Source organism: Mercenaria mercenaria, chromosome 10 (assembly GCF_021730395.1).
Source record: "Mercenaria mercenaria strain notata chromosome 10, MADL_Memer_1, whole genome shotgun sequence".
NCBI classification, from domain to species: domain Eukaryota; kingdom Metazoa; phylum Mollusca; class Bivalvia; order Venerida; family Veneridae; genus Mercenaria; species Mercenaria mercenaria.
This window is the reverse complement of record NC_069370.1, coordinates 79,367,028-79,394,478: the sequence shown is the minus strand read 5'-3', so window position 1 is coordinate 79,394,478 and position 27,451 is coordinate 79,367,028. Positions and strand designations below refer to the sequence as shown.

Here is a 27,451-nt window from a genome sequence, read left to right as displayed (position 1 = left end):
TTATGTAATAATTTCAGTTTATTTCTCACATATTGACAATGTATCATGAACACAATTACAATAATGACAAATATTCATACAAGACTTAAACAATACGGCAAAATATTCATATGAATAATGATGCACAATTTGAAAGACCTTAGTTTCTTTATAGATTAGCACAATTAAAATTACTCTTCTGAATCTAGCGTAGAATATTTGTTTAGTAAATGTATAACCTCTGAAAGATATAATTTAAGCTCAGTCATGTCTAAAAATATTTTAAGGTAGTGGACCTGCAATGACATTCGGTAATTTCCGTGCTATTACGTATAATTGTGGGCCGTTTCGGCATTCTTTGGATGGTACAGCTCAAACGAGCACCTGCTTAGGTTAATTGTTAATTTCGGAAATGCGAAATCCGCATTAAGGGAACACGTAACGGAACGGAAGCTGCCGAATGTCATTATGTATCTGCTACCTTAAAAGAAATAGCTACGTTTATAAAATTACAAAACTCATAAGGTAGTATAAAATCTAAGCTTAATTGTAATCTGTATGCTATTACGAAATTACCTTTTTACATTATTTCAACTTGTGTGTGACATACCATTATCTACATTATTATAGAGAAGAAACTAGAGATTTTAAAGCAAATTTTATCAAAAACTCAATGAATCAAAGTTTTTACTTTTTATTTACTGCCTGCCGAACTAAATGCATTTCGTAATAACTGGCATACTGAAGGCGTGTCCCTTTAATTCCCATTAACAAGAAAAAATCACTTACAAAAAGTAACACAAACAAACATACAAAGATTAACACTGTATTTATCAACACAAACATTCGCATTCTAACAGTGAGATCAAAGTGTAACATTAATCAGCCATTTTATGTTGCGCTCTACAAAGAAAAAATGCTAACAGTTGTTTATATAATGGCTTTATATACTTCTAATTATATTAGTCCAGGTTATGATTATAAATTTCTTAAATGCTAGAACTTAGTACACGACTATCTCAAATTGTTTCATGTTCGCGAATAGACCTAAAGTAAATACGTAAACCTGAAATGATCTGTCGGCCATACACAGTCAAAAATAAGTGTCATAAGACAATACAGTAAAAAGTCCATTCGTAACCTCTTTGGATAGTTTTATTACAGATTAAAATTTTATTTTCTGTTTAACAACTCTTCTAATGTCTACTACAGGAGACTTCAAATAACTATTAGGTCAATAAATATTTTTGGAAGTAATCAAACTATTTTATAATACTTCAGATCCTTTATAAACACATCAGACTGGACAATAATGTTCTTTTGTAACACAATATTTCATCTCGGGCAAGGAACTGAACCGGGTCTCACATCTAGGTGGACACTCTACTTCGTCGCTATTTAAGCTAGGTATATGGAAAGGAAGTATAAGTTAACCTTAACCCCTACCCTACTACTGATTCCAATATTTCTTTGTCAGTTTCATATCACAATTTTGGAAACCAAGACAGGATTTTGTATTAAGATACCCGTTGTTAAAATTGTCTCGTCACCTAAATGGGGCCTGCAAATACACACATGTATTTTCATTTCTATCACAGTGAGTAATATAGTTTACACATGCTTCAAAAGTTCATTACAATGATTAAACATTTATAGAGAGCAGTAAATCACAGTCTCAATAGCCTACAGTTAACAATACTAAGGAAATCTTACAAGCTGATAGTTTAATCATTCGGAAAAATTTTCAACTAATTGTCTCTCCTCCTCAGGTTGGTCCTTATCCTTGGTATCTTTTTTCTCTTTTTCGTCATCCTTCTTTTTCCTCTTTATTGTTTTTCTTCTCTCCCGTAAAGAATTTAATCTTGCCTTTTTGGCCGCCTTTTGTAATTTGTAATAAATGTCACTATAAAAGAAATAAGAAAAGACATGAGAATATGACACTTTACCCCATGATCTCGTTGAAACGTTTTAAAAAGAAGAGTTCTGCCAGTCAACACAAAACATCACTTTACATCTTTATTGTGTACATCATCGCGTACTGCTAACAACAACACAGACGGTACAGTAAACTTATACAAACAACACCGCGTACTTCCATGTACATTTGAAACTCGATATCTTGAATTCCAAATGTTCGAGAATTCTACCTCGAGCCAACCGAAATTCAACTAAAATTATATTTTGTGCACATGTTTTTAGGACGGGACTTGAACATGTCTTCGAGATAGCCGGAATGTTTGTATAAGCTAGTTGGAGATATTGAGTTTCAACTGTATTTATACATGGAGAGTATATCGAGGAAAATAAAAATAAAACATCTACATACAGATTCTGTACCTCTTTTCGAGTTTCTTCTTTCTTGTATATATCTCGTACCCAATAAAGAAAAATAATACGAAACCAAACCCAACAAGGGCTAAGCTTATATCTGAAAGAAACAATAGTAATTAATGCATGTCAAAAAAATAAGTATATACATTAAAATCATGTAATACAAGTACTTATTTTTTTTTTTTTTCATATCGTTTTAGATAACTTTGTTTCTTTTTTTTACCTCATAAAATATGAAAAAGTGATACTGTAATTTCAAGTTTTCTGTATGTTACTTATACACGAATTAACGTATTTAAATGTATATGCCGTTGTAAAACTTTATGATTATATCAGTCTCTAAGAGTGTTAAATTCAGGCCCTTAAATGTATGGAATGGCGAATACCCCGAAATATACCGTTTTATGTCACAAATTGACTAAATCATTTAAGATGAGTACTGTTTTTTAATCTATTTTATGCCCAGTTAACTCTTACGTCATACAACGTTTGCTTATGTCTTCCACCGTTGCAGCGTCATATTTCCTAGACTGTTTACTTATAATTATCTGATGACCCCAGGTGGCCTACTGACTTACTTTCTTGTTTTTTAACATAGGGCTTTTTGATCATAAAACTGACTTTCAGTGACCATGAATGGGACCTACTGACCTTCTATCTACTAATTTAGCATCAGTTTGCCATTTTAAACATGTGGCTTGTATTACTCAGGTGAGCGATTAAGGTCGATTTCATACAAGGATTCAAACAACATGAGTCCAGTTAAGCTCGATTTCATACAAAGATTGCAATAATATGAGTCCATTTTAGCTCGATTAAAAACAGTTTGCAGCGATGTGTGACCACTTAAGCTCGATTTCATACAAAAAAATATAGCACCCTGACTTCATACAAGGATTGTAGCGATATGAGTCCAGTTAAGCTTCACTTCAAACAAGGGTTGCAGTGATCCGACTTAATACAAAAATTATAGAGATATATGTCAAATCAAGCTCGATTCCGTACAGGAATCGTAACATTATGAGTCCAATTAAGCTCGATATCATATAAATATTGTAGCGAGCAGACTTCATACAAGGATTGTATCTATATGAGTGTTATTAAGTTTTAATTTATACAAGGGTTACATCGATCCGACTTAACACATAATTGTAGCGATATATATTCAATCAAGCTCGATTTCGTACAATAATTGCACCGATATCAGTCCAATTAAACCCGATTCATACAAAACTTGTAAAAACTCGACTTCATTGAAGGATTTTATCGATATGAGTCCAATTAAGCTCTAATTCATACAATGAATGCAGCGATTCCACTGAATACAAAATTATAGCGATATATGTCCAAATAAGGTCGATTTCGTGTAAGGCTTGCAATGATATGAGACAAATTAAGCTGGAATTCATAAATCTTAAGGCGATTCGACTTCATACTATAATTGTAGCGATATTAGTCCAATTAAGTATCTACTTTTCAGATTTTATTCATACAAGGATTGAAGCGATATTAGTCCATTTAAGCTCAATTTCATACATCTTGCAGCGATATGAGTCCAATTAAGCTCATTGTCATACAGTATGCAGCCATTAAAGTCCAATTAAGCTCGATTTCATTAAAGTATTGTAGCTATCCGACTTATTCAAAGATTTTAGCGATATGAGTCCAATTAAGCTCTACTTCATACTGTATGCAGCGATATGAGTCCAATTAAGCTCAATTTCATTCAAGTATTGTAATGATCCGACTTTATTCAAGGACTTTAGCGATATGAGTCCAGTTAAGCTCTACTTCTACAGGGATTGCAGGGATCCGACTCAATACAAAGATTATAGATATATGTCAAAATCAAGCTCGATTTCGTACAAGGATTGCAACGATATGAGTCCAATTAAGCTTGATTTCGGACAGTTTGTAGTGATGAGTCCAATTAAGTTCGATTTCGTACAGTCTGCAGTGATAGGAGTCCAATTAAGCTTATTTATATTCAAATTTCGTAGCAATCCGACTTCATACAAGGATTGTAGAGATATTAATACTCAATTTAAGCTCCATTTTGTACGTTTTGCAGCGATACGAGTCCATTTATTCTCGATTTCATAAAAAGATTACAGCGATGACATAATATTTTGGGTAATATTGAATTAAATTGAGGCACTTAAATGGCAAATACTAGTTTCTCATTTTACAGAGACTAACAATGATAAACCTTATAACATCTCCGTATACAGGGTGACCAACCCACGTGAATTTTGGATACCGTTCAAATGGAAAAACGTCTTTTGCCTATATTTCCTTATTACCTGACGGACTTTCATAAAATAGAGTGCATCAAAGACAGCAACGAGTGCTTTCCTCCGCAACATCTACAATCAGTTCTCGGTACTTTTCTCAAAATCTTCGCCCATCTGCTTTTCGTTGACTAATTGTGTAGATAACTTAAGGTTTAGGAGTATATCACCAAAACACAGAAATATTTTATAAACGAACAACATCGTTACCAATATTTTACCTGACCATTACATGTTCTGCCGTACTGTCCCGTACTGAAAATATTCTGAAAAAGTTGTCCCCCTTCGAAAATGAATGCCATTTGTAAAGAAATAAAAATAAACAATCGTTGAAAACTGTGTTTCACCTAGTTATGTGAAATTTCAACACTCGCACGCTATTACAAATGCATCAAAACAAACATGTGTAACAATTCCTTGAAAATGGTGAGTTTTTAAAAGCGCCTGACTGTCTGGAAGTGGGGCCTGTTTAAACAGTTCTTTTTTCGGAATTCAATGCTTATATCAGTATACTGACACTTGTTTTGTAGAGTAATATAAGTAATATACACGCTATCATTACAGCAACAACAAAACAATTGTCAGTATACTAATATAAACATTGAATTCCGAAAACAGGACTGCCTAAATGGGACCCACTTCCGGGCAGTCAAACGCCTTCAAAAACTCACCATTTTCAAAGAACTGTTACACATGCTGGTTTTGATTCATTTGCAATCGCATGCGAGTGTTGAAATTTCACATTATTTAGTGGAAAACAGTTTTCAGCAATTGTTTATTTTTATTTCTTTACAAATGGCTTTCATTTTCAAAGGGGGACAACTTTTTCAGAATATTTTCAGTACGGGACAGTACGGCAGCACATGTAAAGGTTAAGTAAAATATTGGTAACGATGTTATTCGTTTATAAAATATTTCTGTGTTTTGGTGATATACTCCTAAACCTTAAACACTCTCGCAGTTGTGTTTGCGAAAAGTACTGAGAACTGATTGCAGAAGTTTTATGCAAAGGAAAACACTTATTTTTTCTGTCTTTGACGCTTTTGATCGTATGAAAATCCGTCAAGTAATAAGGTAAATACAAGCACAATCCTACCTGAATCCATGTGTACAATATCCATAAAGTCACGTGAGTTGGCAACCCTGTTGCAGACACAACATCAATAGTGACGTACAATCTCATATCGGGTGTGACATAATTTGTGACGTCAGTTTCAGGTGTCATCGCATTAAATATTATCTTGAAGTTTACACCAGCTAAGACACGGGTATGAAACGTCGCCTGTGGCACAAAATGTAGCCCTCTGAAATGAAGGCATCGCGCTTCCTACGGCGCAGGCATAGAGCAGGATGTTGACAGAAATAAATGGCACGGGGAGTAAAACTGAATGTTTTTGCCTGCGGCACTTAACTAAAAGGTCGGCTATAAGGAGATATTCATTTTCCTGGACATGTATTATATCTTAATCGATCAGATATCATATATTTATATAATATACGACAGAAATACACCATTCCTTTATAGCAGGAGGTAAAATGTCTCGAAATATTCACTACCTTTGGAATTTTCAGGTTACTGTACCGGATGAAAAACACTCGCAAAATAACAATTATATTACTTATTTCTTCACAATCTGGGCATGGATGTGTCGGCAAGATATAACTACATCCCGCTGCATTCTCCGATTTCTTAAACGTTTATACTGTGTAAATTGTAAATAACCAACAACCATCAATTTTACTCACCGTGCCCGTTATTTCTGTCATGCCTGCGCCGTAGGAAGCGCGATGCCTTTATTTCAGCGGGGCACATTTTGTGCCGCAGGCCACGTTTCATACCCGTGTAACAAATGATTTTGTATATTCTTATTTAAATGATAAGTGTAGACACGTGTGTAATAAAGGATAACTAGCTTTACATCGAGGAATATTTCAAGATAGAGATCTAATAGTCTATAAATTTTCCAGAACCATAGCAACGCAAAGACTTGACCCAGCCATATTGTACTCACATTCCCACTGGTTTTCACATTTACCGTCAGAACAGCTGAAATATATAATAAACATATAAAGTAAGGGAAACTTAAGTATTTTTGAAACATTATTGTCTTCATTTCATATTTAATTTAATTAGCTATGAAATTAAAAGGATTTAAATCTGTTTGGTGTTGATATTGATTTATAATTATTGAATACTTTTGACTCGGTGTCTTTTAGAGGACGTCTTAAAGACGTCTTATATGTGCTGGGTACATAATTGAAACAGCCGCTTGACTATTCAACAGCCTTGTCACTTAAGAATGCTAATTGAATGTATAGAAATTTCGACAAAGGGGCATAATTATGTTAAAAAACAAAATGGAGTTAAGGAAACTGTGCAAGGCATATCAGTGCATCACAATGAATAATCGTTGGAAGTTTCATTCCCAAAGGCTGTTGCTGAAATATCAGCTTACATACAAAAACGTAACGAAATCGGAAGTATGGCGACGCAGATACGGCCGCCGACGAAATGGCGAGTGCAAAGGCTCTATCTATTCTTCGAATAACCGATACATTAAAACTGCATGTATAGTTAGTTATTCAATTAAAATGCAGCAAATCCTTATTGTTTCCTTTTTCAGCTGTAAGTAATAATATGGCATTCCTGTATAAAACATTCCATCCAAAAGTGATTATTCATGTTACAAATAACTGTAATTATAATAGTAAAAAGATGTTACTTATACAGCAAAGACTGAAGCAAGTTTCAGTATTCAATGAATGCTGGAAATACACTTTGCGGCTTGAAAAACTTCGTGTTTACCTGCATATCATGCATATTTCATGCTGTCATTGAAAAATCATGTATTGTGCTGAGTAAACTACCGAGCACCTCATGCTTTTTCAAAGTTACTTTACATATCACAAACGCCAACACAAACACGAGTTCAAACACATACACGACTTTCATCACATACACGACTTTCATCACATACACGAGTTTCACGTAACACTATGGATATGACATTTTGTTTTCGTCAAACAACAAAATACCACAGGACCAAGCAATATGTAACTATACGAGTATATGTAGATGCATACATGTATAGTCCTGCCATGCATATTCTTATAAGCATACTACTTTACTTACGCTAGCTAATACAATCTGTTCTTATACCATATAAATGTTTGTGGCATTTAAGGTTTCAAATTATAACATAAAATTAGGTTCATCTTGCCTTTTGAACACGACCTAGTGTTTGAAAAAAATGGTTCTATATCATTTTTGGCACATATTTAGAAATACAACCATAGGTCGTGAATTCTAGTTGAACAAACTGCGACTTTACCAGTAATACACAGTGATCTTTCCGGTAAGGGTTATACACAGTGATCTTTCCGATAAAGGTTATACACACTGACTAGTCCGGTAAAAGTTATACACAGGACTTTTCCGGTAAAGGTTATACACTGTGATCTATCCGGTAACGGTTATACACAGTGATCATACCGGTAAGGGTTATACAAAGTGACCTTTCCAGTAAAGGTTATACACAGTGATTTTGACGGTAAAGGTTAGGGGCATATGCATTAAAAGGGAAATATCATAGGAAAACAGATACTGTCTGCATTATATTAGACCTTTCTAACGTAAACGTAAATCGGAAACGGAATACTGAATTCGTAAATGTTATTTGCAAATAATGGTCTAAGGGAGATACTATTGCATTACTATTGGATGAAATTGTCTCCCCTAGACCACAAATTAGCCTAAAATTTTACGAATTCAGTATTCCGTTTCGTAATTACGTTTACGTTAGAAAGGTCTATTAGACGGTTGTTGTTGCTGAATCGTATAGATATAAGGTATGTAACCTTTGTCGGAAAGGTCACTTTGAATCTACTATGGTAGTATTGGAGATAAAACAGAATGTTAAAAAGATATGATTGACGCAATATATATTTTGGATTTGTACACAAAAGGCAACAAGTTCATGGAACCTACTTATCGGAGCTGTATTGTGATTTGGGAAAGGGATACGGATGGTATGGATGCACGTGAAGCGGTAAATTATGATAGCTTCGGAGATGGAGCGTGGGATACATTGAGAATTATAGAATGTTTGATCAATTTCGGGTTAACACGTTGTTTGAACAGGCAAACCACATGACGTATACAAGATTATTTTGTTAACACAGTATAAACAAGTATACATTTGATGCAACACGGCATGGATATATAACCAAATCATAACAGACAAGGGAAGCAAATCAAATCATACTTACCTCAAGCTATCAGTAGTAACGTCTTGCGGAACTAAATGACAAAGAAATTCATATTATCTAGTCTCAATTAACTGGATGGATTGAAAATTAAAAATGAGTTAAGTTCATAAGATAAGATAAGATTCATCTTGCGTCGACAGATTACAACAAATATATATACATGTAAATGTATATCATGCTATCGTTTACTACCAAAACGTTATGGAACATGTTAATTTTCGTCTAGAATTTTGAAGTCAAATATGAATGATACGTAATCCAACCTATGTTTCTGTTACTTACGATTGCAAATCCTACCCGGTCTACCATCACTGTCGACAGACCAGTCCTCATACCCGTGCCTGCACGAGCACATATACGATACACGTGTGTTCAAACACCAGGCAATGGGAGAGCAATCCGAGAACCGACCGCCCTGCTCTGTACATTCATCAAAATCTAAGAATATATATAATTGTCTTTGTGATATTGGTTTAAGGTAGTGGTACCGTACTGACAGTCGGAAATTTACGCTCGATTACGTGTTATCCGTATGAGATTTCGGCATTCTCCGGTATGATCAGAAAGACGTGCTCGCGGGAGCTACAGTATTGTCCGAATAATGCCGAAACGCTGTACAAGACGGAAATTACCGACTCACGGAAATTACCGACTACCAGTATAGGTTCACTACCATAAATACACATGTTATGAAATACTCTAAATCTATTTATTAACAATCACAATTTACCCGTCAAGTCAAAAAAGCTGTCGTATTAAAGTCAATAAATTCTCTGTTTAAGTCTGAACTATTGACTTTGACTTTAAATTTTGCTCTGTCAATGTGAAATGGGCACTTATTGCGGTGAAACTTTTAATGAATATGCAGTCTACTGTTACAGATATTTTGACAAACTATCGGCAATTTACAAAGGTTGGCGTTTTAAAGTGAAAGTTTCATACTTTAGATGTTGAAGAATATTGGCCTTAAATTTTCCTGCTCTTATCTTGTTTTAAGCGCTGAACTTTGTACATATACTGTGTATTTGTATGCCAAACATTATAACAATTTGTAAAGGAAACAAGTAGTAACCCACAAGTCACCAAAAGAGATTGACTGAGCCTGTTCATAGACGATAGTGGAAATGCTTGCATGCATGTAAGTTGTGTACATGATACTGTCATCATTTTTTTAACGTTACCTTTATATTCTATGGCGTCATCAAATGGCCAAGACATTTTAAGTTGACTCTTTCCTATTTCCCCGTGAGACCTTAAAATAATAATTTTATACACATAATCATAATATATGTTTTAAACTTATACTGTAAGAATCTTACATTGGTTGAAGGTGAGGACTGGAAAATTATGCTTGAAGGTAACTGTTAAGGCTGTAACTGCCCACTTACCACCTGAACAGTTACCAGAAAGCGGGATTTTTCTATCCATATCTACAACCAGTGATAGATCTTTCCTTGCGTACCGTATTCTTCAAATATAAGTAGAAATGAAATAAAGCGAGTGCTTTTCTTTTAAGCACTATTTGACTATAAAGGCGTATCTGCCTCCCCCACCCTCCCGGGACGAGAGATTTTACAGACCCGACAATACAAGGGAAAGTCATGTCCGGTATGCAAGAAAACTAGCACTTGATTATTGTATAAATGAATAGATTAAGCAATATTGAAAAATGATTAATATTCTAGGGGACTATTTTTTGTAGATTTTGCGGCTGATTCAATCCGCGAGATAAATTTCTAAAAAACAAGACTTAGAGAATTTCCCTTACATTTTATGTTCAAAAGTTGGAATCCATGATTTCACATTATTCCGAAAAAGCCGTTTTGGCGAAAACCAAAATATTTCATGAAGTTAGATATTTTCAAAGTACTTGTGCATGTGAGTAAAAAGCTATGTTTAATTATCAAACTAGATAAATACTAATAAAATTGTTCAGATGTTTACATATACACAGCAAAAATGTTGTCTATTTCCGTACAACATATAATTAAATTGGCATCTCAGTTTCAGGTGGTACACAATTCATCGTGGTGTGTGGCAACTTCAAAGCCTACTTTGTGGATGAAGATGTCATTATTGCAGACAAGTGCGGGCTCAAGGAGAAAACCCTGACCTTCCCCGCACGCCAGCAGTACAGTCCTATTCATTCAAAAATGAAACAAATGGTTCAAAAGCGGAAAAAATGTTACGAAATTGACTTACCGGCAATCGAAGACCCAAAATGAAGTTATAAATTTCTTTCAACTGTCATTATCACATATATTAATTTTAAACTAACAATATAGAAAAACCTAACCCAATCACAATTATTACCTTATAAGACTGTTGATCATTTCATTCTCAAGTTCAGTTTCGTTGATTATATTGTAATAATCAGCTAGAAAATAAACCAACACTCCAATTTTCATCTGATTCTGTGATTCTGTAATGTTGAGTACTTCACTGGTCATGTAGCGGTCTCGAATGTAAGGTGGAGTGTCATTAAACAAATTGGCAAACTAAAAACACAAAGATCCAATTATATGATTATTTGGCTACATTTATCTATAGTCTTATATCTATAAGGGGAAATGTATTTAACCATTACTAAGGAAATGTAGTCACAACTAGAAAAAAAGTTATTGGAATTGTATAACCATTTACCTGTGCAGTGCAATTATTATCTCGGTATACACCGTACTGAATAACTCAGAGTACGCCAAAATGATAGGTCACTCAGTTTGATTGAGTCTGTCCTATCGTGAGATGTAATCAAATTTGCTACACCTTTCACACCCTATGACATCGGCTTGAGCAGAATACATTTATAATTGTAACAAAAAAGTCACTTATGGACTTCATGATCCCAACGGACTTGAAATAATAATACATTGAGTCGAGGTAAGGGGAGACATCTTAGAGTCACCAAATGGCACTTAAAGACTTGTGATTGACATACCCCTTGAAGAACGATCCTATCCCTGATGTACAGGAAGTATTTAGTATTTTCGTTGTTATATTGTTTCAGAATTCTGATAGGTTGATACTGATAGCAGAGAGGTGTGTCTTCTTTGTTGTCCCGGCAACCGAGCTCGTGTGTTATGTTTATGTTGAAGTAATATGTTTGTATTTCTGAAAAAAAAATGAGATTTTGATACTTGTGTTATCGAGTACAATAAAAAGCATAGTAGTTTTTTGAGCCTTTAAGTATACATTCAATATCACAATTTGTGAAAAACGTCATTGTTTCTGTACAATCTAATTGCTCTTAGACTTAGACCGTCAAAACAAACATGTTACTTGAAACACGTAATATAACCATACAGTAATGATAACATAGGTAAAGTTGTTTTGAATACTTAGTACATTAACTCCATTCTTCGCTAAATCGTACTTTTAATAGATAATCACAAGTTATTGTGCAAGATACATTATTCCTTTATACTGATTTATTTCAGGTCGACTGTGAAGCAAGTTCTTAAAATTCTATTAATCACTCAAAGTTCTAAAACTTATATTAATCACTCCCAGCAACTCATTCCTAATGGAATTCATCGCCACTAGGGTATGAGAGAAGAGAAATCAGTTTCTCTTTTAATGCCGAGCGCCAAGCAAGGGAGCTACCGGTGTCATTTTTCACGTCTTTGGTATGACGCGGCCGGAGATCGAACCCACGACCTCCCGCGCTCGAAGCGGCCGCTCTGACACTGGACTGCCAATACATTATTCATATACGGAAAGAAACTTAAAAATTAGTTACCTTTACAAGAAAATGTTTCCGAGTTATATTTACTGGCGTAACCAGGCACACAAAGGCAGCGTGTATGTTGACGTCCTTCTTCCTTCGCACAGCGCCAGTATTTTCGACCTTCATCATGCTTGTTACATGTCCGTCTTGCATCACATTGTAAACCTATTTCCACAACTGGAGAAGGTGGCTCAATCACAAATGATCCTTATGAAAAAAATAAACATATTTCCATGCATAGGATATATATATTTCAGAATCTAAGGTTTACTCGTGAAATAACAATAGCTGTCGGGGGACAGCAACGCTCTACTATTCAACAGCCTTGTCAATTGAATGATTATAAAAGTCTAAAAAGAGGCATACTTTTGTAAAATTTCAAAACAGAGTTATGGAACCTGTACAATGCATATCAGCTCATGTCAATGGACAATTTTGTGAAGTTTCAATCCATTCCCGTTAGTGGGTACTGAGATACCAGCTTACATATAATCAAAGCCTTGAGATGTCTGGTGGTTGCGGATTTTGCTAGAGTTATTTTCATTTTAAATGCCAATCTATAAATATACATGTATAAGAAACAAATACTAATGTGCCTCATATCTAAGATAAACTCTGCCTGACCTTACTTGAACAGCTGGAAGTCAGTGATGTAACCATGGGCTGGAATACCTAATCATTGACAGATCTTATATAATCTAAATGGCCAGTGTGAATGGATAGAGGCTGAATAAGAACTGCTTGATCATTGATAATTCATCCGCAGTGTTCATGAATGGGACTACTTTATGTAGCACGTGAACAAATTCCTTTGGATGTGATTTGGAATCAAATAAAGATGCTACATGATTGTCAGAAATACACTTAACTTTGGTAGCGGGATAAACCCGCAACCGGCTAAGTAAAAAGAAAGGTCATAATATTGTAAATATGCAAAGTAGAGTTATGGAACCTGTTCACTGCATGTCCGATCACGACAGTGAACAAGTTTGTGAAGTTTTAATCCAGCTTACATATAAAACCTTAACAAAAAATTTCTAAGTCGAAAAAGCGGCATAATTTTGTAAAAAATTAAAATAGAGTTATCTAACCTGTGCAGTGTAAGTCAGTGCACCACAGTGAGTGAATATGTGTGTGACGTTTCAATTCATTCCCACAAGTGGTTACTGCGATATCAGCTTTCATACAAAAACGTAACCGAATCGGGACGCCGACGCATAGGTGAGTCAAATAATCTATCTATTCTTTGAACAGTTGAGCTAACAACTGGTACAACTCTAAGTAATTTGATATATGTTTACTACTCTTTCTATATAGTTAAAACATATTTTATTGGTTATAATGCATGTATTTATATCATTACAGCAACATATGGATATTAACAGTCAATTGAATTATAGCAATAGGGCTTTGCCACAAGTTCTGCCAACATAAGTAAACGGCCCTTCCCTTGAAAATTAACTATACATAGAATTAATTACTTTACTCTTTCTAAATAGCATGTGTTTCGTTTTCCGAGTTCAAACGGTAAAATCAGGTATCTTACTAGGCAGGCAGTTTCTTCCATCATCATTGGTTTTGTATTTGTAATGGCATTGGCAAGTGTTATTTTGTTCTCCGACGTAACACTCCGAGTGTGGGATCTTGTCACAGTGAGAGTCAATACGGCAAAAATCTCCGACTGCCTCCGGTACTGTGTAAAAATATAGTAATGTTAGTTCAGCAACATAAGGTTTATTAGTTTTTACGTATTTATATTTTGCAAAATAGAAACATTTACTTTTCATTTAGTAAGTGGGTGATATTGATAAACTATGAATTTCGCACTACCCGGGTAGATGCATTTCTGAGCGCTAACACGGAGATTTTCTTATTCATAAATGCCAATTACCGTTGTGATACTGACTGTGCTACACAAATAGATTCCGATCACTTTACACTGGTTTGGCATAAATGTATTTAAGCTTACGTATTTATTTCATCTTTCGCAGAAATACATAATATAAAGAGCTACAAGTATGGACCTTATATAAAAGATTTTACCCGCGAATGTGAAATTTAGTTAAGATCGTTTGACTTACAATGTACACATCCGTTATATGTTGCGTTTGGTATATGTCCAGGTCTACATGTACATTCATTATCCACACAATGCACGTTATCACCAAACTGGCACCACGCACGGTTCTCACAATAATCGCCTATCAGCCTTGGTTCTAGACAAGACAATCAATTAAAGAATAATTATCTGATTTGTTCCATAATAAACGTAAGACAAATAACATAAGTAACAACTTATGATTTCGCATAATACGAACACCGTATACACAAGTGGCCATTAAGTATTATCTACCGTTCTTGCCACAATAAATAAATTTCGCAAACACTGTGTTTTTATTATTCATTTATTAAATATGTATTATTTACTGTAATACTACATGAACCGCCAAAATTATTCCAAGATAAGTCAACAGTAGTTTCCTTCCTCTCACCAAAACAGGCATTTCTCGGGCAATATTAGACTGGTTAATTAACTATACAACTACTGACTGGTCCGACCAATAGGGCCATATCAGTATCCGTTCTTGGTAGAAAAATAGACACCATCTTAAATTTTGTTTACCTTAAAATCTTACCGATATTATTTGATTACAAATACAGATGAAAAATAGTCATTTTGTTCCCTGTACCCTACCGTAACTTGAAATCGTCACAATAAATTATGTTAGAATTAATGGAAAACGGAAGTGTACATTTGCGTTGGTAAAAAATTGGCTTCCAGCAATTTTAATGGAATAAATGGATTGATGTTTATGGTTTCACATTGTCCTGATTTAGTAGAGCGGGTGCTCATATTTTTTTTTTTATTTTTTTTTTGAGGCCCAGATGGTAACCCCGTTTATTATCCCCGTAAAATGGTATAATAGGGGTCGGAGAGCCATCCACCTATTAACCTTACAATAATATATGGTTACAATATGAAATTATGAAATATGAAATAATATAGTACAACAATATATATTTTAAACCTCACAGTATGTATGAATACTATATGAAATTATAACGTACAGCAATGTATATTTTTTAAACTCCAGCAAATACATGTACATACACAGTAAATGCACAATTATATGATATATATATATACACATGATATTTACTAGATATCAAAACAAAACCATACATTTTGGAATTTCTCAGATAAAATGGATTTTTTTTTGTTTGGAAGTGGCCCTCAAATGGACCTCAAAAAAGTTTTCCGAAAAAAAAAATGAAAAGAACTTTAAGCTGCTGACCCCCGCCCCCCCCCCCCCCCAAAAAAAGGGGGTGGGGGTTAAGATAAAAAAAAATAAAAGGGTACCTTTCCCTGCTATCGCCATTTATAAACCCTTTATTTTACATTAAATGTGGGTAATTTAAAAAGTAGCAAATGTAAATATTTTTTATACAAATCTGTAATTCTACGTATTAAGGTTTGGTCATATATTCAGTTTTTGAACCAGTTTTGACCAGTTTTTATCACACTTTTGATACTCTTTATTAAGTTTAGCTATATATTTCAGTGTTATGAATTTTTGTTTTAAATATTGAATAAACAATGGAATATTTAGACACTGAACACAATTTTCTTTAAACTTCGACTTATAAATGTAGTATTTAAGTAGCAATGATATAAAATTTCCTTTATGGTTATCTTTAGCATATGAGAAAAGAAATTGCTTTTCTTGTATATCTTAGACTATTTCATATTCATTTTTTATCCAGTTTTTCACCTTTGTTAAATAATTTTTAACATATGGGCATAGATTGAATAAATGTTCAATCGTTTCTCTCTGATTTTTACAGTAGGAACATATATTACTATCGATTTTTTTAATGACATATAAAAACGTGTTTGTAACAAGTATATTTTGATTTATTTTAAACTGAAAATCTTTTAGCTTTACTTCTTTTATTGTCTGTAGATTTTTACAGTATTCCTTAAACTCTGACTCGGTAATTCCCATTGTTTGTATCCATTTATTTGGTACCATTATACTTTTCGTATCAACAAATATATCATAAAAAATACGGCTCCCTTTCTTTTCTTCAATCAATTTTTTTAGATAAGGATTTAAATACATATTATTTTTATACTGAATTATATCATTTGCGTTTTGCCTTATTTTGTTTTTCCAATCTATGGGTATATTTGAAATAATGCGATGTAAATCTAAAAAGGTTCCATTTATTGTGTAATTGTTTTTCAGACTTTCTAAATTCAAAAACTTTCCCTCATTATCAAGTAAATCTATTACATATACGATATTATTACGATACCAGTTCTCTATGTATTCCGTTTTATTTCTGAAATGGTGGTTATACCATAAAGGTGAGTACAGAATGTCTTCTAAGTTGCTGATTTCACAACGTTCAATAAATTTACCCCAGCTATTAAGAACATTTCGCCAAAAAGGATTTTGTATTTCCATAGCGAGTATTTTTGAATATTGCGATCCTAAAGAAATAGTCTTATCAAATGAAAATGTTTTAAAAGAGAGTTCCATGTATCACAGTTAAAAATAGCTAATCTTCTAATCCAACTAATTTTAAGACTTAAGATAAAAGCTTTAATGTTCACCATTCTCAGTCCTCCGGATTCTATATTTTTGACTGCGTTTACTCTTTTTATTTTATCTGGTCCGCTATTCCATAAAAAGTTATAGGCAATAGTTTCTAATTGTTTAATAAATTCATCCGAGGGATCGGGGAGTGATATAAATATGTAAACGAACTTAGATAAAACGAGGGATTTTAGAATACTTACTTTTCCCGAAAAGGGTAAGTTTTCTTTTTGACCATACACTAAGGATGTTTCTACACTTCAGCAAAATTTCAGGTGCATTCAGATTCCAAATATCATAAACATTTGCAGAGAAACGGACACCAAGTATTTTAATGGGTTCTTGACTCCAGTCTAATGGTTGATCAGTGCATAATTTAAGTGCAGAGTTTCTTAATGAACTATCCAGTAGGCTCTTGTTTTATCAATGTTTATTTTTAAACCTGACATTGTATAAAAGTTATTAAGTGTTATCAAACAGTGTCTTAACGATTCTTCGGACCCGTTTAAAAACATCTGGGTGTCATCAGCATATTGACTGATTTTATATTGTTTATACGGCAAATTAATACCTACAATACTGTTATTTCGTCTGATCATTAGCCCTAATATCTCAGAACATAAAATAAATAAGTAAGGAGAAATTGGGTCTCCTTGTCTGCAACCCCTTTCAAGGAAGAAAAAATCAGACAGGTGACCATTTTGTAAAATGCATGTTTCACTCCCATTTTGAAATAAACGTATCCACTTCTTAAATGAGTTCCCAAACTTAAAGAAATCTAAAGTTTTGTGTATAAATGCCCATGAGATTGAGTCAAATGCTTGCTGAAAATCTATGGAGAGCAGCAAGCCAGGTATATTTTGAGAGTTAGTTTCAAACATGATGTCGTAAATAAGTCTGATGTTTTCCTCAATAAATCTACCGGCTACGAAACCTTTTTGATCTTGATGGATAAGTTTATCCAAGAAGCGTTTTAATCAATTTGCTATCACTGTTGATGCTAACTTATAAACCACATTTAAAAGAGAAATTGGCCGCCAGTTTTTCATCAAACATCTATCTTTGCTTGGTTTTGGAAGACAGGTTATGACCCCTTGTTTCTGTGTTACTGATAAGTTGTTTATATTATAACCGTGGTTTAATGATCTCAAAACAAAATATGCGATGTCTTTCCAGAAAAACTTAAAAAATTCAACAGTATATCCATCTAACCCAGGGCTTTTGTTATTTTTCATATCGTTAAGGGATTTGGTTAATTCAATTATATCTAATTCACCTTCTAGTTTTAAAGACTCTGACGGACTTAAATCCCTTGGATTATTTCCAATGATATTTACAAGTGGCGTTTCATCGACCTTCACAGAATTTTTATACAACTGCTCATATTTCCGACCAGCATCTTACACCGAACAATTTTCTAAACTCTCAGCTATAGGCTGAATTTAAATTGATTTGAATTATATGACATCATCACTTTTTCGTCATTTCCTTTATCTTTTACCTGAAAGAAATTTTAAACCGGTTTAAGCTCCCCAGTGGTGTTTTTGCCACTGACCGTTCCAAGGCGGTGCCCCACTGTATTCCTTTGTTTGTTCGTTTTGTCCTTCTGTGTTGACTTTGTGTGCGCGCGTGTGTGTATGCTTATTCTCGTCTTGTCCTTATGTGTTGGCTTTGGGTGTGTGTGTGTGTGTGTGTGTTGTTCGTTTTGTCCTGATGTGTAAGCTTTGAGTGTGTGTGTGGTGCACGCGTTTGCGTGCTGGGGGGTTCGTTTTGAGGAGGCTGCGCTTTTGGTGCGTGGCACTCCCTGTTTGATATTTTTCTTTGTTTTAAACCGGCAACACGTTTTCCATTCCTGGTCATACTTCTGATTTAAGGCAGTCAGTTTCGGTAAGTAAAATTACAAGTTTGCTTATTTTTGCAAAAAATTTCCTAAGGTTATCAGGCCATTTCGTTCAACATCAAATAATACTGAAACATGATTTTGGCAAATTAATACATGTATTTCACAACTGGTAAACACGTGCTGACGATCTGACGTCACATAACAGAGAGGGCGAGGCGGTCGGATTAAGATACACATTTTAAATTACTGAATCTATTTCCGAACAAATGCATTTTATGTCACACAAATAAATGCTTTGTTATCTTTTAAACATATTTCAGATTTGAATGATCTGTTAGATCTATTAATGTTGGCGATTCATAAAGGCGGCTTTTAACAATGTTGTTTTTAGTATTTCAGTCACGGGTCAACAAGTTGGCGCAAAAAGAAGACGTCAGTATAACACGTCTATGGTTGATTATGCTGCCAGTCTGGTCAAAGCTGGGTCTATCTCTCTGTGCCAAGCCGCGAAAATATACAAAGTGCCAAAAACAACACTTTATGATAGAGTTTCAAAGAAGTATTAAAGTACAGATATTGGAGCCAAACCACTGTCCAGCGAAGAAGAAACACGCATTGTTTCATGGACTCTCCACTTAAGCCGAATTGGATACGGCAGAACTAAACAAAAACTTTCCAATACTATCAAGAAGATACTGGATGCAGATGGTCGACGCAATCCATTTGTTGATAATCGTCCTGGTAGACAGTGGATGTAGTCATTTCTTTCGAGACACCCAGAGTTAACCGTGAGAACCACAATTCAGTTAGGCAAGGAGAGAGCCGTCATTTCAAAAGAAAAGGTGAATCTTTGAATCTTGTATAAAGGATGAAGTTGGGGATCTAGACCTTTTAAATGACCCGACAAAGATTTATAGTGCGGACGAAAGCGGCTTTTCCTTGTGTCAGGTCAAAGGTGCTAAAGGTATTGGCTCAAAGTGAGCCCCAGCAGGCTACCATTACGGTAGTTCAGATAAAACACAGATGACTGTTATGGCGACTGCAAGTGCCTCAGGGCACTACATTCAACCAATGATAATTTTTTCCCGGACAACGCTTCTGTTACAACCCTTTAGAAGGTTTTGAAGAGGCTACGCTCGGTCGGTCAGATAGTGGCTGGATGGATGCCGAAGTATTTAAAGATTGGCTGACAGATGTATTCATTCCAGGTGTTAAGGCCCGTAAAGTGAAAAAACCGGTTCATCTCCTCATCGATGGCCATACAACTCACATCACCAAAGAAGCATCTGATACCTGTGTAGCTCATGGTATAGAGTTATACTGCCTACTTGAACATGCTTCACATGTGATGCAACCCCTTGATTTAAGGCATTTTGGCTTTCTTAAACAGTCCTGGCACCAATCTGTTCGGGACTGGCAGAATGCAAATGTTGGCCAATTTGTTACAAAACGAACATTTGCTAGGGTCTTTAAGGGTGCCTGGCAGCACCATAGAAGCAGCTGTTAAAGGTTTTTAGAAGCTGGTCTGTTCCCCTAAAAATCCCTAATTGAACCAAATAAATTATTTATGTCCCAAACTATCTCATCAGAGTATGCATCTAGTCCTACACTGGCCAGTGTCGCGTTTTCGCAAGTATGTGTTACAATGGCAAATTCAGCCTCTTGTATTAATTTATCGACTGCGTCCAGCACCGCATTACCCGCTGCATCTAGTATCCTGTTGCCACATGTGTCCAAAGCTCTTGTACCGCAATCATCTACAGCAGCAGTACATACTTTCCCTAGTAGCATGGTCCTATACAACCCTATTTCTGTAAGAAGTTCTGTCAGCTCTACCATGTTAACTGCTTCCTCGAGTTCCTGTTTACTGCTGCCACGTCTACCGCATTCCCTGATGCATCACATCCCGCGTTAACAATTGATCCTGTTTCTACCGTGCCTATCACACCCACTACTGTATTACCCGCTGCTACAAGAGCAGAGCCTGCCTCTGTTGCTTCTATAGGTACTTCGCTGTCAACTGCTTTTATTATTGAGGAACAGCCTTTCAGCCTTGCTTCAAACATAAATATAGTCAAAGACACGTTAGTCTCGGCCACTGCTTCTGTTAGTGAGTTGTCGTCATCTAATTTGGAAGTATCGCCTGCTACAGATGATATGGCATCGCATGCAGTAAGTCTAAACGCATCTGTTGTGATGTCTGGTGAAGAAGCGTTTAGTAAATTTCTCAAAATTCCAAAGCCGAAACCCAATATCTCTGTTCAAAAGGCACGTAAACTAATTCTCCGAAAAGCAATCACAGGCATAAAGTACAGGCAACTTATGAAAGATAATCTGGAAAAGAAAGAAACTGAACTAAAGGAAAAGCAAAAACGAAAGGAAGAACGGTTGTCGAAAAAAAAGTCAAAAGAGCAAAAGAACTTGAAGAAAAGAAGGCAAGGATTGCGAAGATAAAAGAAGAAAGAGAGACGAAGATAGAATATAAAGCTGAACAGAAAAACTGCGAAAAGAAAGGGAAGAACAAATCACGAAAGAAATAGAAATGTCTGATAGTGATGATACGGTACAAGTTGAGGCAGGGAAATGATATGCATGTGAAGAAGTTTATGACAATTTCATTCAGTACAGTAATTGTGCAAGAAGATTTCATATCACCAGTGTTGAAGCTGATCTGCTAATGATAGATGAAGTACCCTTTGAATGCAAATCTGCTGACTTTGAGTTGTTGATATGAGTATTCAGTGTCTTAAAGACATTGCTGCAAATGGAAACGTGTTTAACTGTTTAATGTTGCTACTTCATGCATCGAACGCTTTATGTTAGTTTACTGTGAAGGCGAAACTTTGTGTGTAAATACAAAAGTTGTTTTCTGTTTAACTGTTGCCTTGGTGATGATTATTTGTTACTTCTTATTTTCCAAACCCTATACACATGATCAGTTTCATGAAATAATTATAATTATTTGAATAAAGATAAGAATGAAGTTTTCACAAGCTTGTAGATATAAAAGTTCTAGTATATCAAATCGTGATAGGACCTCCTGTGCCTGTTTAGGATCTGGTATACATTTAGGTGTAATATTTTTAAGTAAAGCGTAGTCATATTATAATTGTAGTCATATGTCTTTGTTTTTATTCTTTTTAAAAAAAATCTGAAAATGTTCGGAATTATAATCACATGGGTGTTCATTTTTGAATCAACAGCCATTTGTCCTGTGACATTGAACCCTGGCGTTTACTCTGTTGGGGGCTGGAGACGAGGCAGATTTGGCAGAGATGTTTTTAGTTTATACATAATTTATTTTAGGTCGATTGTGAAGGAAGTTCTACAACTTATATGAATCAATCTCGGCACCTCTTTCCTGATGGAATCAACCGCCACGAGGTAATAAGAGAAGAGGCCAGTTTCCCTTTTAATGCTGAGCGCCAAGCAAGGGAGCTACTGGTACCATTTTTCACGTCTTTGGTATGACGCGGCCGGGGAAACAATCCACGACTTCCCGCACTCGAAGCGGACGCTCTACCACTAGGCTATCGAGGCTTAGAAGTTTTATCACACAGAGGAAAAGTTTAATGTTACGATTAGTCGGATAGACTTTATTTCTTCTTTGAAAGTAATCAAATAAGGGCGAAATGTATATTCAGAAATCATATAAAGGAAAATGACTTTTATTTGTGAATTACTTCACAAATTAGTAACGCAAGACGATGAAGCTTTTATAAATATTATAAGGTTAATAAATAAAATAGACAATGACCAGGTGATTTCATATTGGCTTGTTATTCGTTCTTGGGCTGTGCTTAATTCTCTGCGTAGCGACCACTGCCAAACAACAATGTCAATACATTATTGTAGTAATTAATCATGGTAAGTCCCTGATGTGGATAAACAATCCAATACGACCCCTAATTTCAAATTTGCTTATGAAACATGAAACAAGAACTGGACATATGAGCAAATATGTTAATTTCTCAATAACGTCTGTTAGATCTAGATATAAGATGATTTGTATATGTAGGTAAATTGTACGTTCAATGAGTAAAATGGTACACAGAGTTATATACCGACCACCTTACCATAACAATGTCCTTGTTCCACTTGGTCATATCGGACAAAGTAACCTAGTTCACATACACATGACTTTATTCTGCTCTCAAAACCATGTAGGTTCCCACAACTGCTGATGTTGTCAAGGCGAAAACATTGTTCATCAAAGCTACAAGTATCCAGTAACTTCTGGGGTGCTGAAGTCAACAACTGAATCATTTAAGATTATCATATATTGTGATACATTTTATATAATATTTTTATTTTCGGCAAACACAACTAGAAGTCAAAATGAAATTCGCTGAAATTATTACCAGTGGAAAGCTGACTTTACTCGTGTTAGCCTTAATTTGTGTATTCACCAAAAGCGGCCCAAAACAAATAAATCAGACATGAAATTCCCAACAACACTTCATGTTGATGATGAATGACAAGTTCCATTTGAATTGGGCGGACATTTTAAGAGGGAATAGAGTACACAAGTTGTAGGTGTAGTTGTATAGGCTAAGTCTCAAAAGGGGCATAAATCAAGAAATAATGGGCGGACATGAAAGCCCCAATAATATGCGCATGTTCACTTGTTTTGTATGGTGTAAATCAAGTTTCTTGAACTGGATGGAAAGCGAAGGAGGTGCTGAGTATACAATATCCAGATGTTGTTGTAACAGAGCAAATTCCAAAAAAAAGGTCATAACAATAAATAATAATCGGACATGAAAGTCCTGTCGCAGAGGGTATAAAGGATGAGATTTACGTACATTTTACACATGTTCTTAAGTTGGTTATAGGATTAGCGTCATAACCATCTTCACATTTACACGTTCCGTTACATAAACTTCTGAATACCGCTGCCGAGCAATCCAGGTCCGTATCGCACGGGTCTCCAATAATACCTGAAATACAAATATCTTTTGAAAATATCTTTAGAACACACTGCTAACAAATACAGTTTAATTACAACAAGCGGGCAAGTAGTGTTATAAATCCACTACCTGAATAATTCGCCAGTCTATAGTTTTTGCTTTAGACCACTAGCACCAGACCAGAAAGAAAATGCCATTTTACATGTTATACCCTACTTCTTGGTATACTAGGACAGCCACGGCCATGAACGGGAAAATATACTAACCGGTTTCAATACAGTATTCTCACCTAAACATGCTATACCCATATTACGACACATGGGTACTCTGCATGTGAAACAAGCTTCAAGTGTGCATCAGTCACCTTTCTTGTTGTTCCTTGTCGCAGAGACATTCCGTGTATCTTTGTTTTCTCGCCAACGTTACATAAAAAACTTGCAAAATCTTCCCTACTGAACCTTCCGTCCAGACGATACGGCTATGTGCAATGTTGGTGACACGTAAACAAACAACAATGGATTGTGTATTTGCAGTTATACAATAAAGTCCGAAACGATGAATGAACGGTTTGGTTCACGTTGTGAAAGAAAAATTCAAAGAAAAACCAAATCACAGAGAAAAGGACAATTGAACAGCATATAAAACGTATGCATTACTCTATTAAACAATTGTATTGACTAATATATGAATTCCAGAAAAGTCTGCATAAAGTCATAAAAGGCCACACTTCCAAATAGTTCAAAACTTACTGTTTTCAAAAAAATGTTAAATGTATTCGTTAGTAATAATGTCCCAGAGCTGAAATTTCACAAAATTGAATTTAACATGTTTTCATCCTTTGTTTATATTTGTTTCTTTGCAAATGGCATTTCTATCGTCTGGATCAGAAACGGATTAGAGGCTTATTCAAGATCTTCTAATAACGTTGACGATAACATGAAATTCACGGAGTACCTCTGCATTAAAAACATTGTGAAAATGTGACTGGCACATGATGTAAGATAATTTACCAGTTGTCTGATTTGCATAATCCATATACTGAACTGTGCATTTTATGTGAGACATACGCGATTACTGAAATTGGCTAGAAAACATTCCCGTTCGTGTTCCTGGTGTATGTTCCCATTTGGTAATCGTTTTCATAGGATACCTATCTTTATGGGATAACATATACAATGGCATTTTCTTTCTGGTCCAGTATCAGTGATTTTAACAATTAATTTTCTAATGTCATGTTATAAACTAGTCCGCCTTCGGAAAATATTTATGAATATTGACCGGCATGTCATTCATTATGTGTGTACAATAATATAATTTTCTTTGTTGCACAGTCACGTACATGGAAGGAAACATAATAATAGGCTGAAACTAAAGCATATCAATGATTTAAAAGAGTTATACACACACGAATCTGAAATGTTTACTGTAGATAGAATTATTCTGTCAAGGACAAATAGCTATAACTTTTTGTCTGAATGTCTTAATGATCAGTTACATACGTTTTTGACAGACTGTGTTGTTATTTTCTGCCATATAGCCATTGATGCATCTACACTCTCCCTTCCGGCAGGAACTTTTGGACACCGCCTCCTTGCAGTCGAGTATAGTAACGCAATTCTTGTCTCCTATTTTAAACTTGGTACATGTTTGATTTCCGTTAGATGGATAGTAGCCGGAGTTACACATACACTGTCGCTTTATACAGTTGCTGTATGACACAGCCATGTAACAATCGCTAGACGTGAAACATGTCTTATCGAATATCTTACGACGGTTACACTCTGACTTGTCTTCGTTTACCTGAAAGCCAGCCATGCATTTACATTCCTTTCTGTCACAAACACTATTGTTAACTGCCAAATCACAGTCTGCATTTTCACTGCAAACATCATTTATCCTGTTTGCTTCACAGATGGATGACGTGTTGGCTCCTGTCTTGAATCCTTGTTTACAAACACATGTATTATCTTTACAAAGACTGTTTGGCACAGCGTCTGAACAATCCGTACTAACCTTGCATTTATTTCCAATTTGTCGTAACACGCATTCCATTTCGTTTTCGGAATGCACGGTGGTATTCGTTAACAGCGAGCTGACATTACTGAACGTACTGTTTACAGGTGATTCGGTGTAAATTTCAGAGACACTTTTCCGCTGAGAAGACTGGTATCCGGAATTACAGAAACATCTTCCAGACGAGCAGTTACTGTTGCTGATTGCGTCACTGCAGTCTGTGTCTACGTCACACGTATCATTTAGTGCACGAAGTTCACACGCTGTGTTGTCATTGATAGCTTTGTATCCAGAACGACATTCACAGGAGTTATTCATACACAGACTGTTAATCATGGCGTCACTGCAATCGACATCGTGATCACATGGCGATGAAATATTTCCTGAAATTTATAAAACAAAGCATGCATAAAATTGGTAAGCCAATTATTGGAGGGAAATAGACTATTATATCCTGTATATAGACAATACTTATCAATCACAGATTTGAATATTACCTCTAACTGTAAAGTTATAAATCTGTTATCAGTAGTTACAAAGGCTGAATACAGTTAGCAAAGCTTGCTTTACATATGCTTTAGATGATGTTAAAATGAATTACTGAAGAATCTCTTAACTTAATTAATTACACAAGACAATTCGATGTATCCTATATATGATTCATAAACGCTATTTTGCTGCATATAATATAATAAGGCTGCCTTGTTTAATTTAATAAAGTTTTAGTTTAACCTTGTCGTTTATGAAATAGGTTTGACAAGCATACTGAATTAATTTGTCATACTGACTTTTAGCACACACTGTGCCATTATACAATTCCAGGTAGCCAGATTGACATAAACAGGTATTATTTCTGCACTCGCTGTCTGACACTGCCGTGTCACAATCGTCATCAGTCTGACAGCTTTCATCTCCGATCTTTCTCAGCAGACACGTGTTAACTTTCGCCGCGTGATAACCAAGTAAGCATGCGCAAGAACTGTTTGTGCAATCCGAATATAAAACAGACATTGCACAGTCAAGATCATCACTGCATGTGTCACCCAATATCCGTAAACGACATGAAGTATTATTTTTCTCTTCAATCATTCCCTTTTCACACTGACAATTTCCAAGTTGACACAAACTTGAATTCACAGCCATAAAGCAGTCTCCATGTACGTCACATCTGTCGAATATTTTTCTCCTAAGACACGTTTTATTTGTTTCATAGTCGTGATATCCAAGTGTACAGGTGCACAAGTTATTCAAGCAAAAACTGTTGTCAATTAAGTCGCAATTATTATCTAAACTGCATTCATCCCCTACATCCTTTTGGACACAAAAAGTACGATTTAGGTCTGGTTTTCTGTTTTCTTCACATGCGCACAACCGTTCTTGACAAACACTATTGTTGATCACCGAGACACAGTCTGCGTCTACGTCACAAACGTCGAACAGTTTTCCTGTGAAGGAATAAAAAAACTTTATCAAGAAAAACATAC

The 27,451-nt window shown here is 35.2% G+C and overlaps 1 protein-coding gene across 3 annotated transcripts in view; it reads right to left on the bottom strand.

Annotated features, from left to right (window-relative positions):
- LOC123560134 (low-density lipoprotein receptor-related protein 1B-like) overlaps positions 1-27,451 on the bottom strand; it is a 41,534-nt gene continuing 14,083 nt past the window's right edge. Inside the window, exons 9-23 of one of the 3 annotated variants that reach the window (XM_053516572.1) lie at positions 26,756-27,412; positions 25,454-26,350; positions 23,850-23,984; positions 23,121-23,288; positions 14,679-14,813; positions 14,144-14,290; positions 12,610-12,804; positions 11,809-11,981; positions 11,184-11,368; positions 10,052-10,122; positions 9,153-9,308; positions 8,871-8,901; positions 6,614-6,648; positions 2,306-2,407; positions 1-1,882 (exon numbers count right to left, since the gene is read on the bottom strand). In XM_053516572.1, the coding sequence (XP_053372547.1) occupies positions 1,836-1,882; positions 2,306-2,407; positions 6,614-6,648; positions 8,871-8,901; positions 9,153-9,308; positions 10,052-10,122; positions 11,184-11,368; positions 11,809-11,981; positions 12,610-12,804; positions 14,144-14,290; positions 14,679-14,813; positions 23,121-23,288; positions 23,850-23,984; positions 25,454-26,350; positions 26,756-27,412 (3,134 nt within the window). In that variant the 3' untranslated portion in view covers positions 1-1,835. Of the gene's footprint in view, positions 1,883-2,305; positions 2,408-6,613; positions 6,649-8,870; positions 8,902-9,152; positions 9,309-10,051; positions 10,123-11,183; positions 11,369-11,808; positions 11,982-12,609; positions 12,805-14,143; positions 14,291-14,678; positions 14,814-23,120; positions 23,289-23,849; positions 23,985-25,453; positions 26,351-26,755; positions 27,413-27,451 lie in introns of those variants that run through there. The other 2 variants (XM_053516571.1, XM_053516573.1) reach the window with 2 other exon arrangements.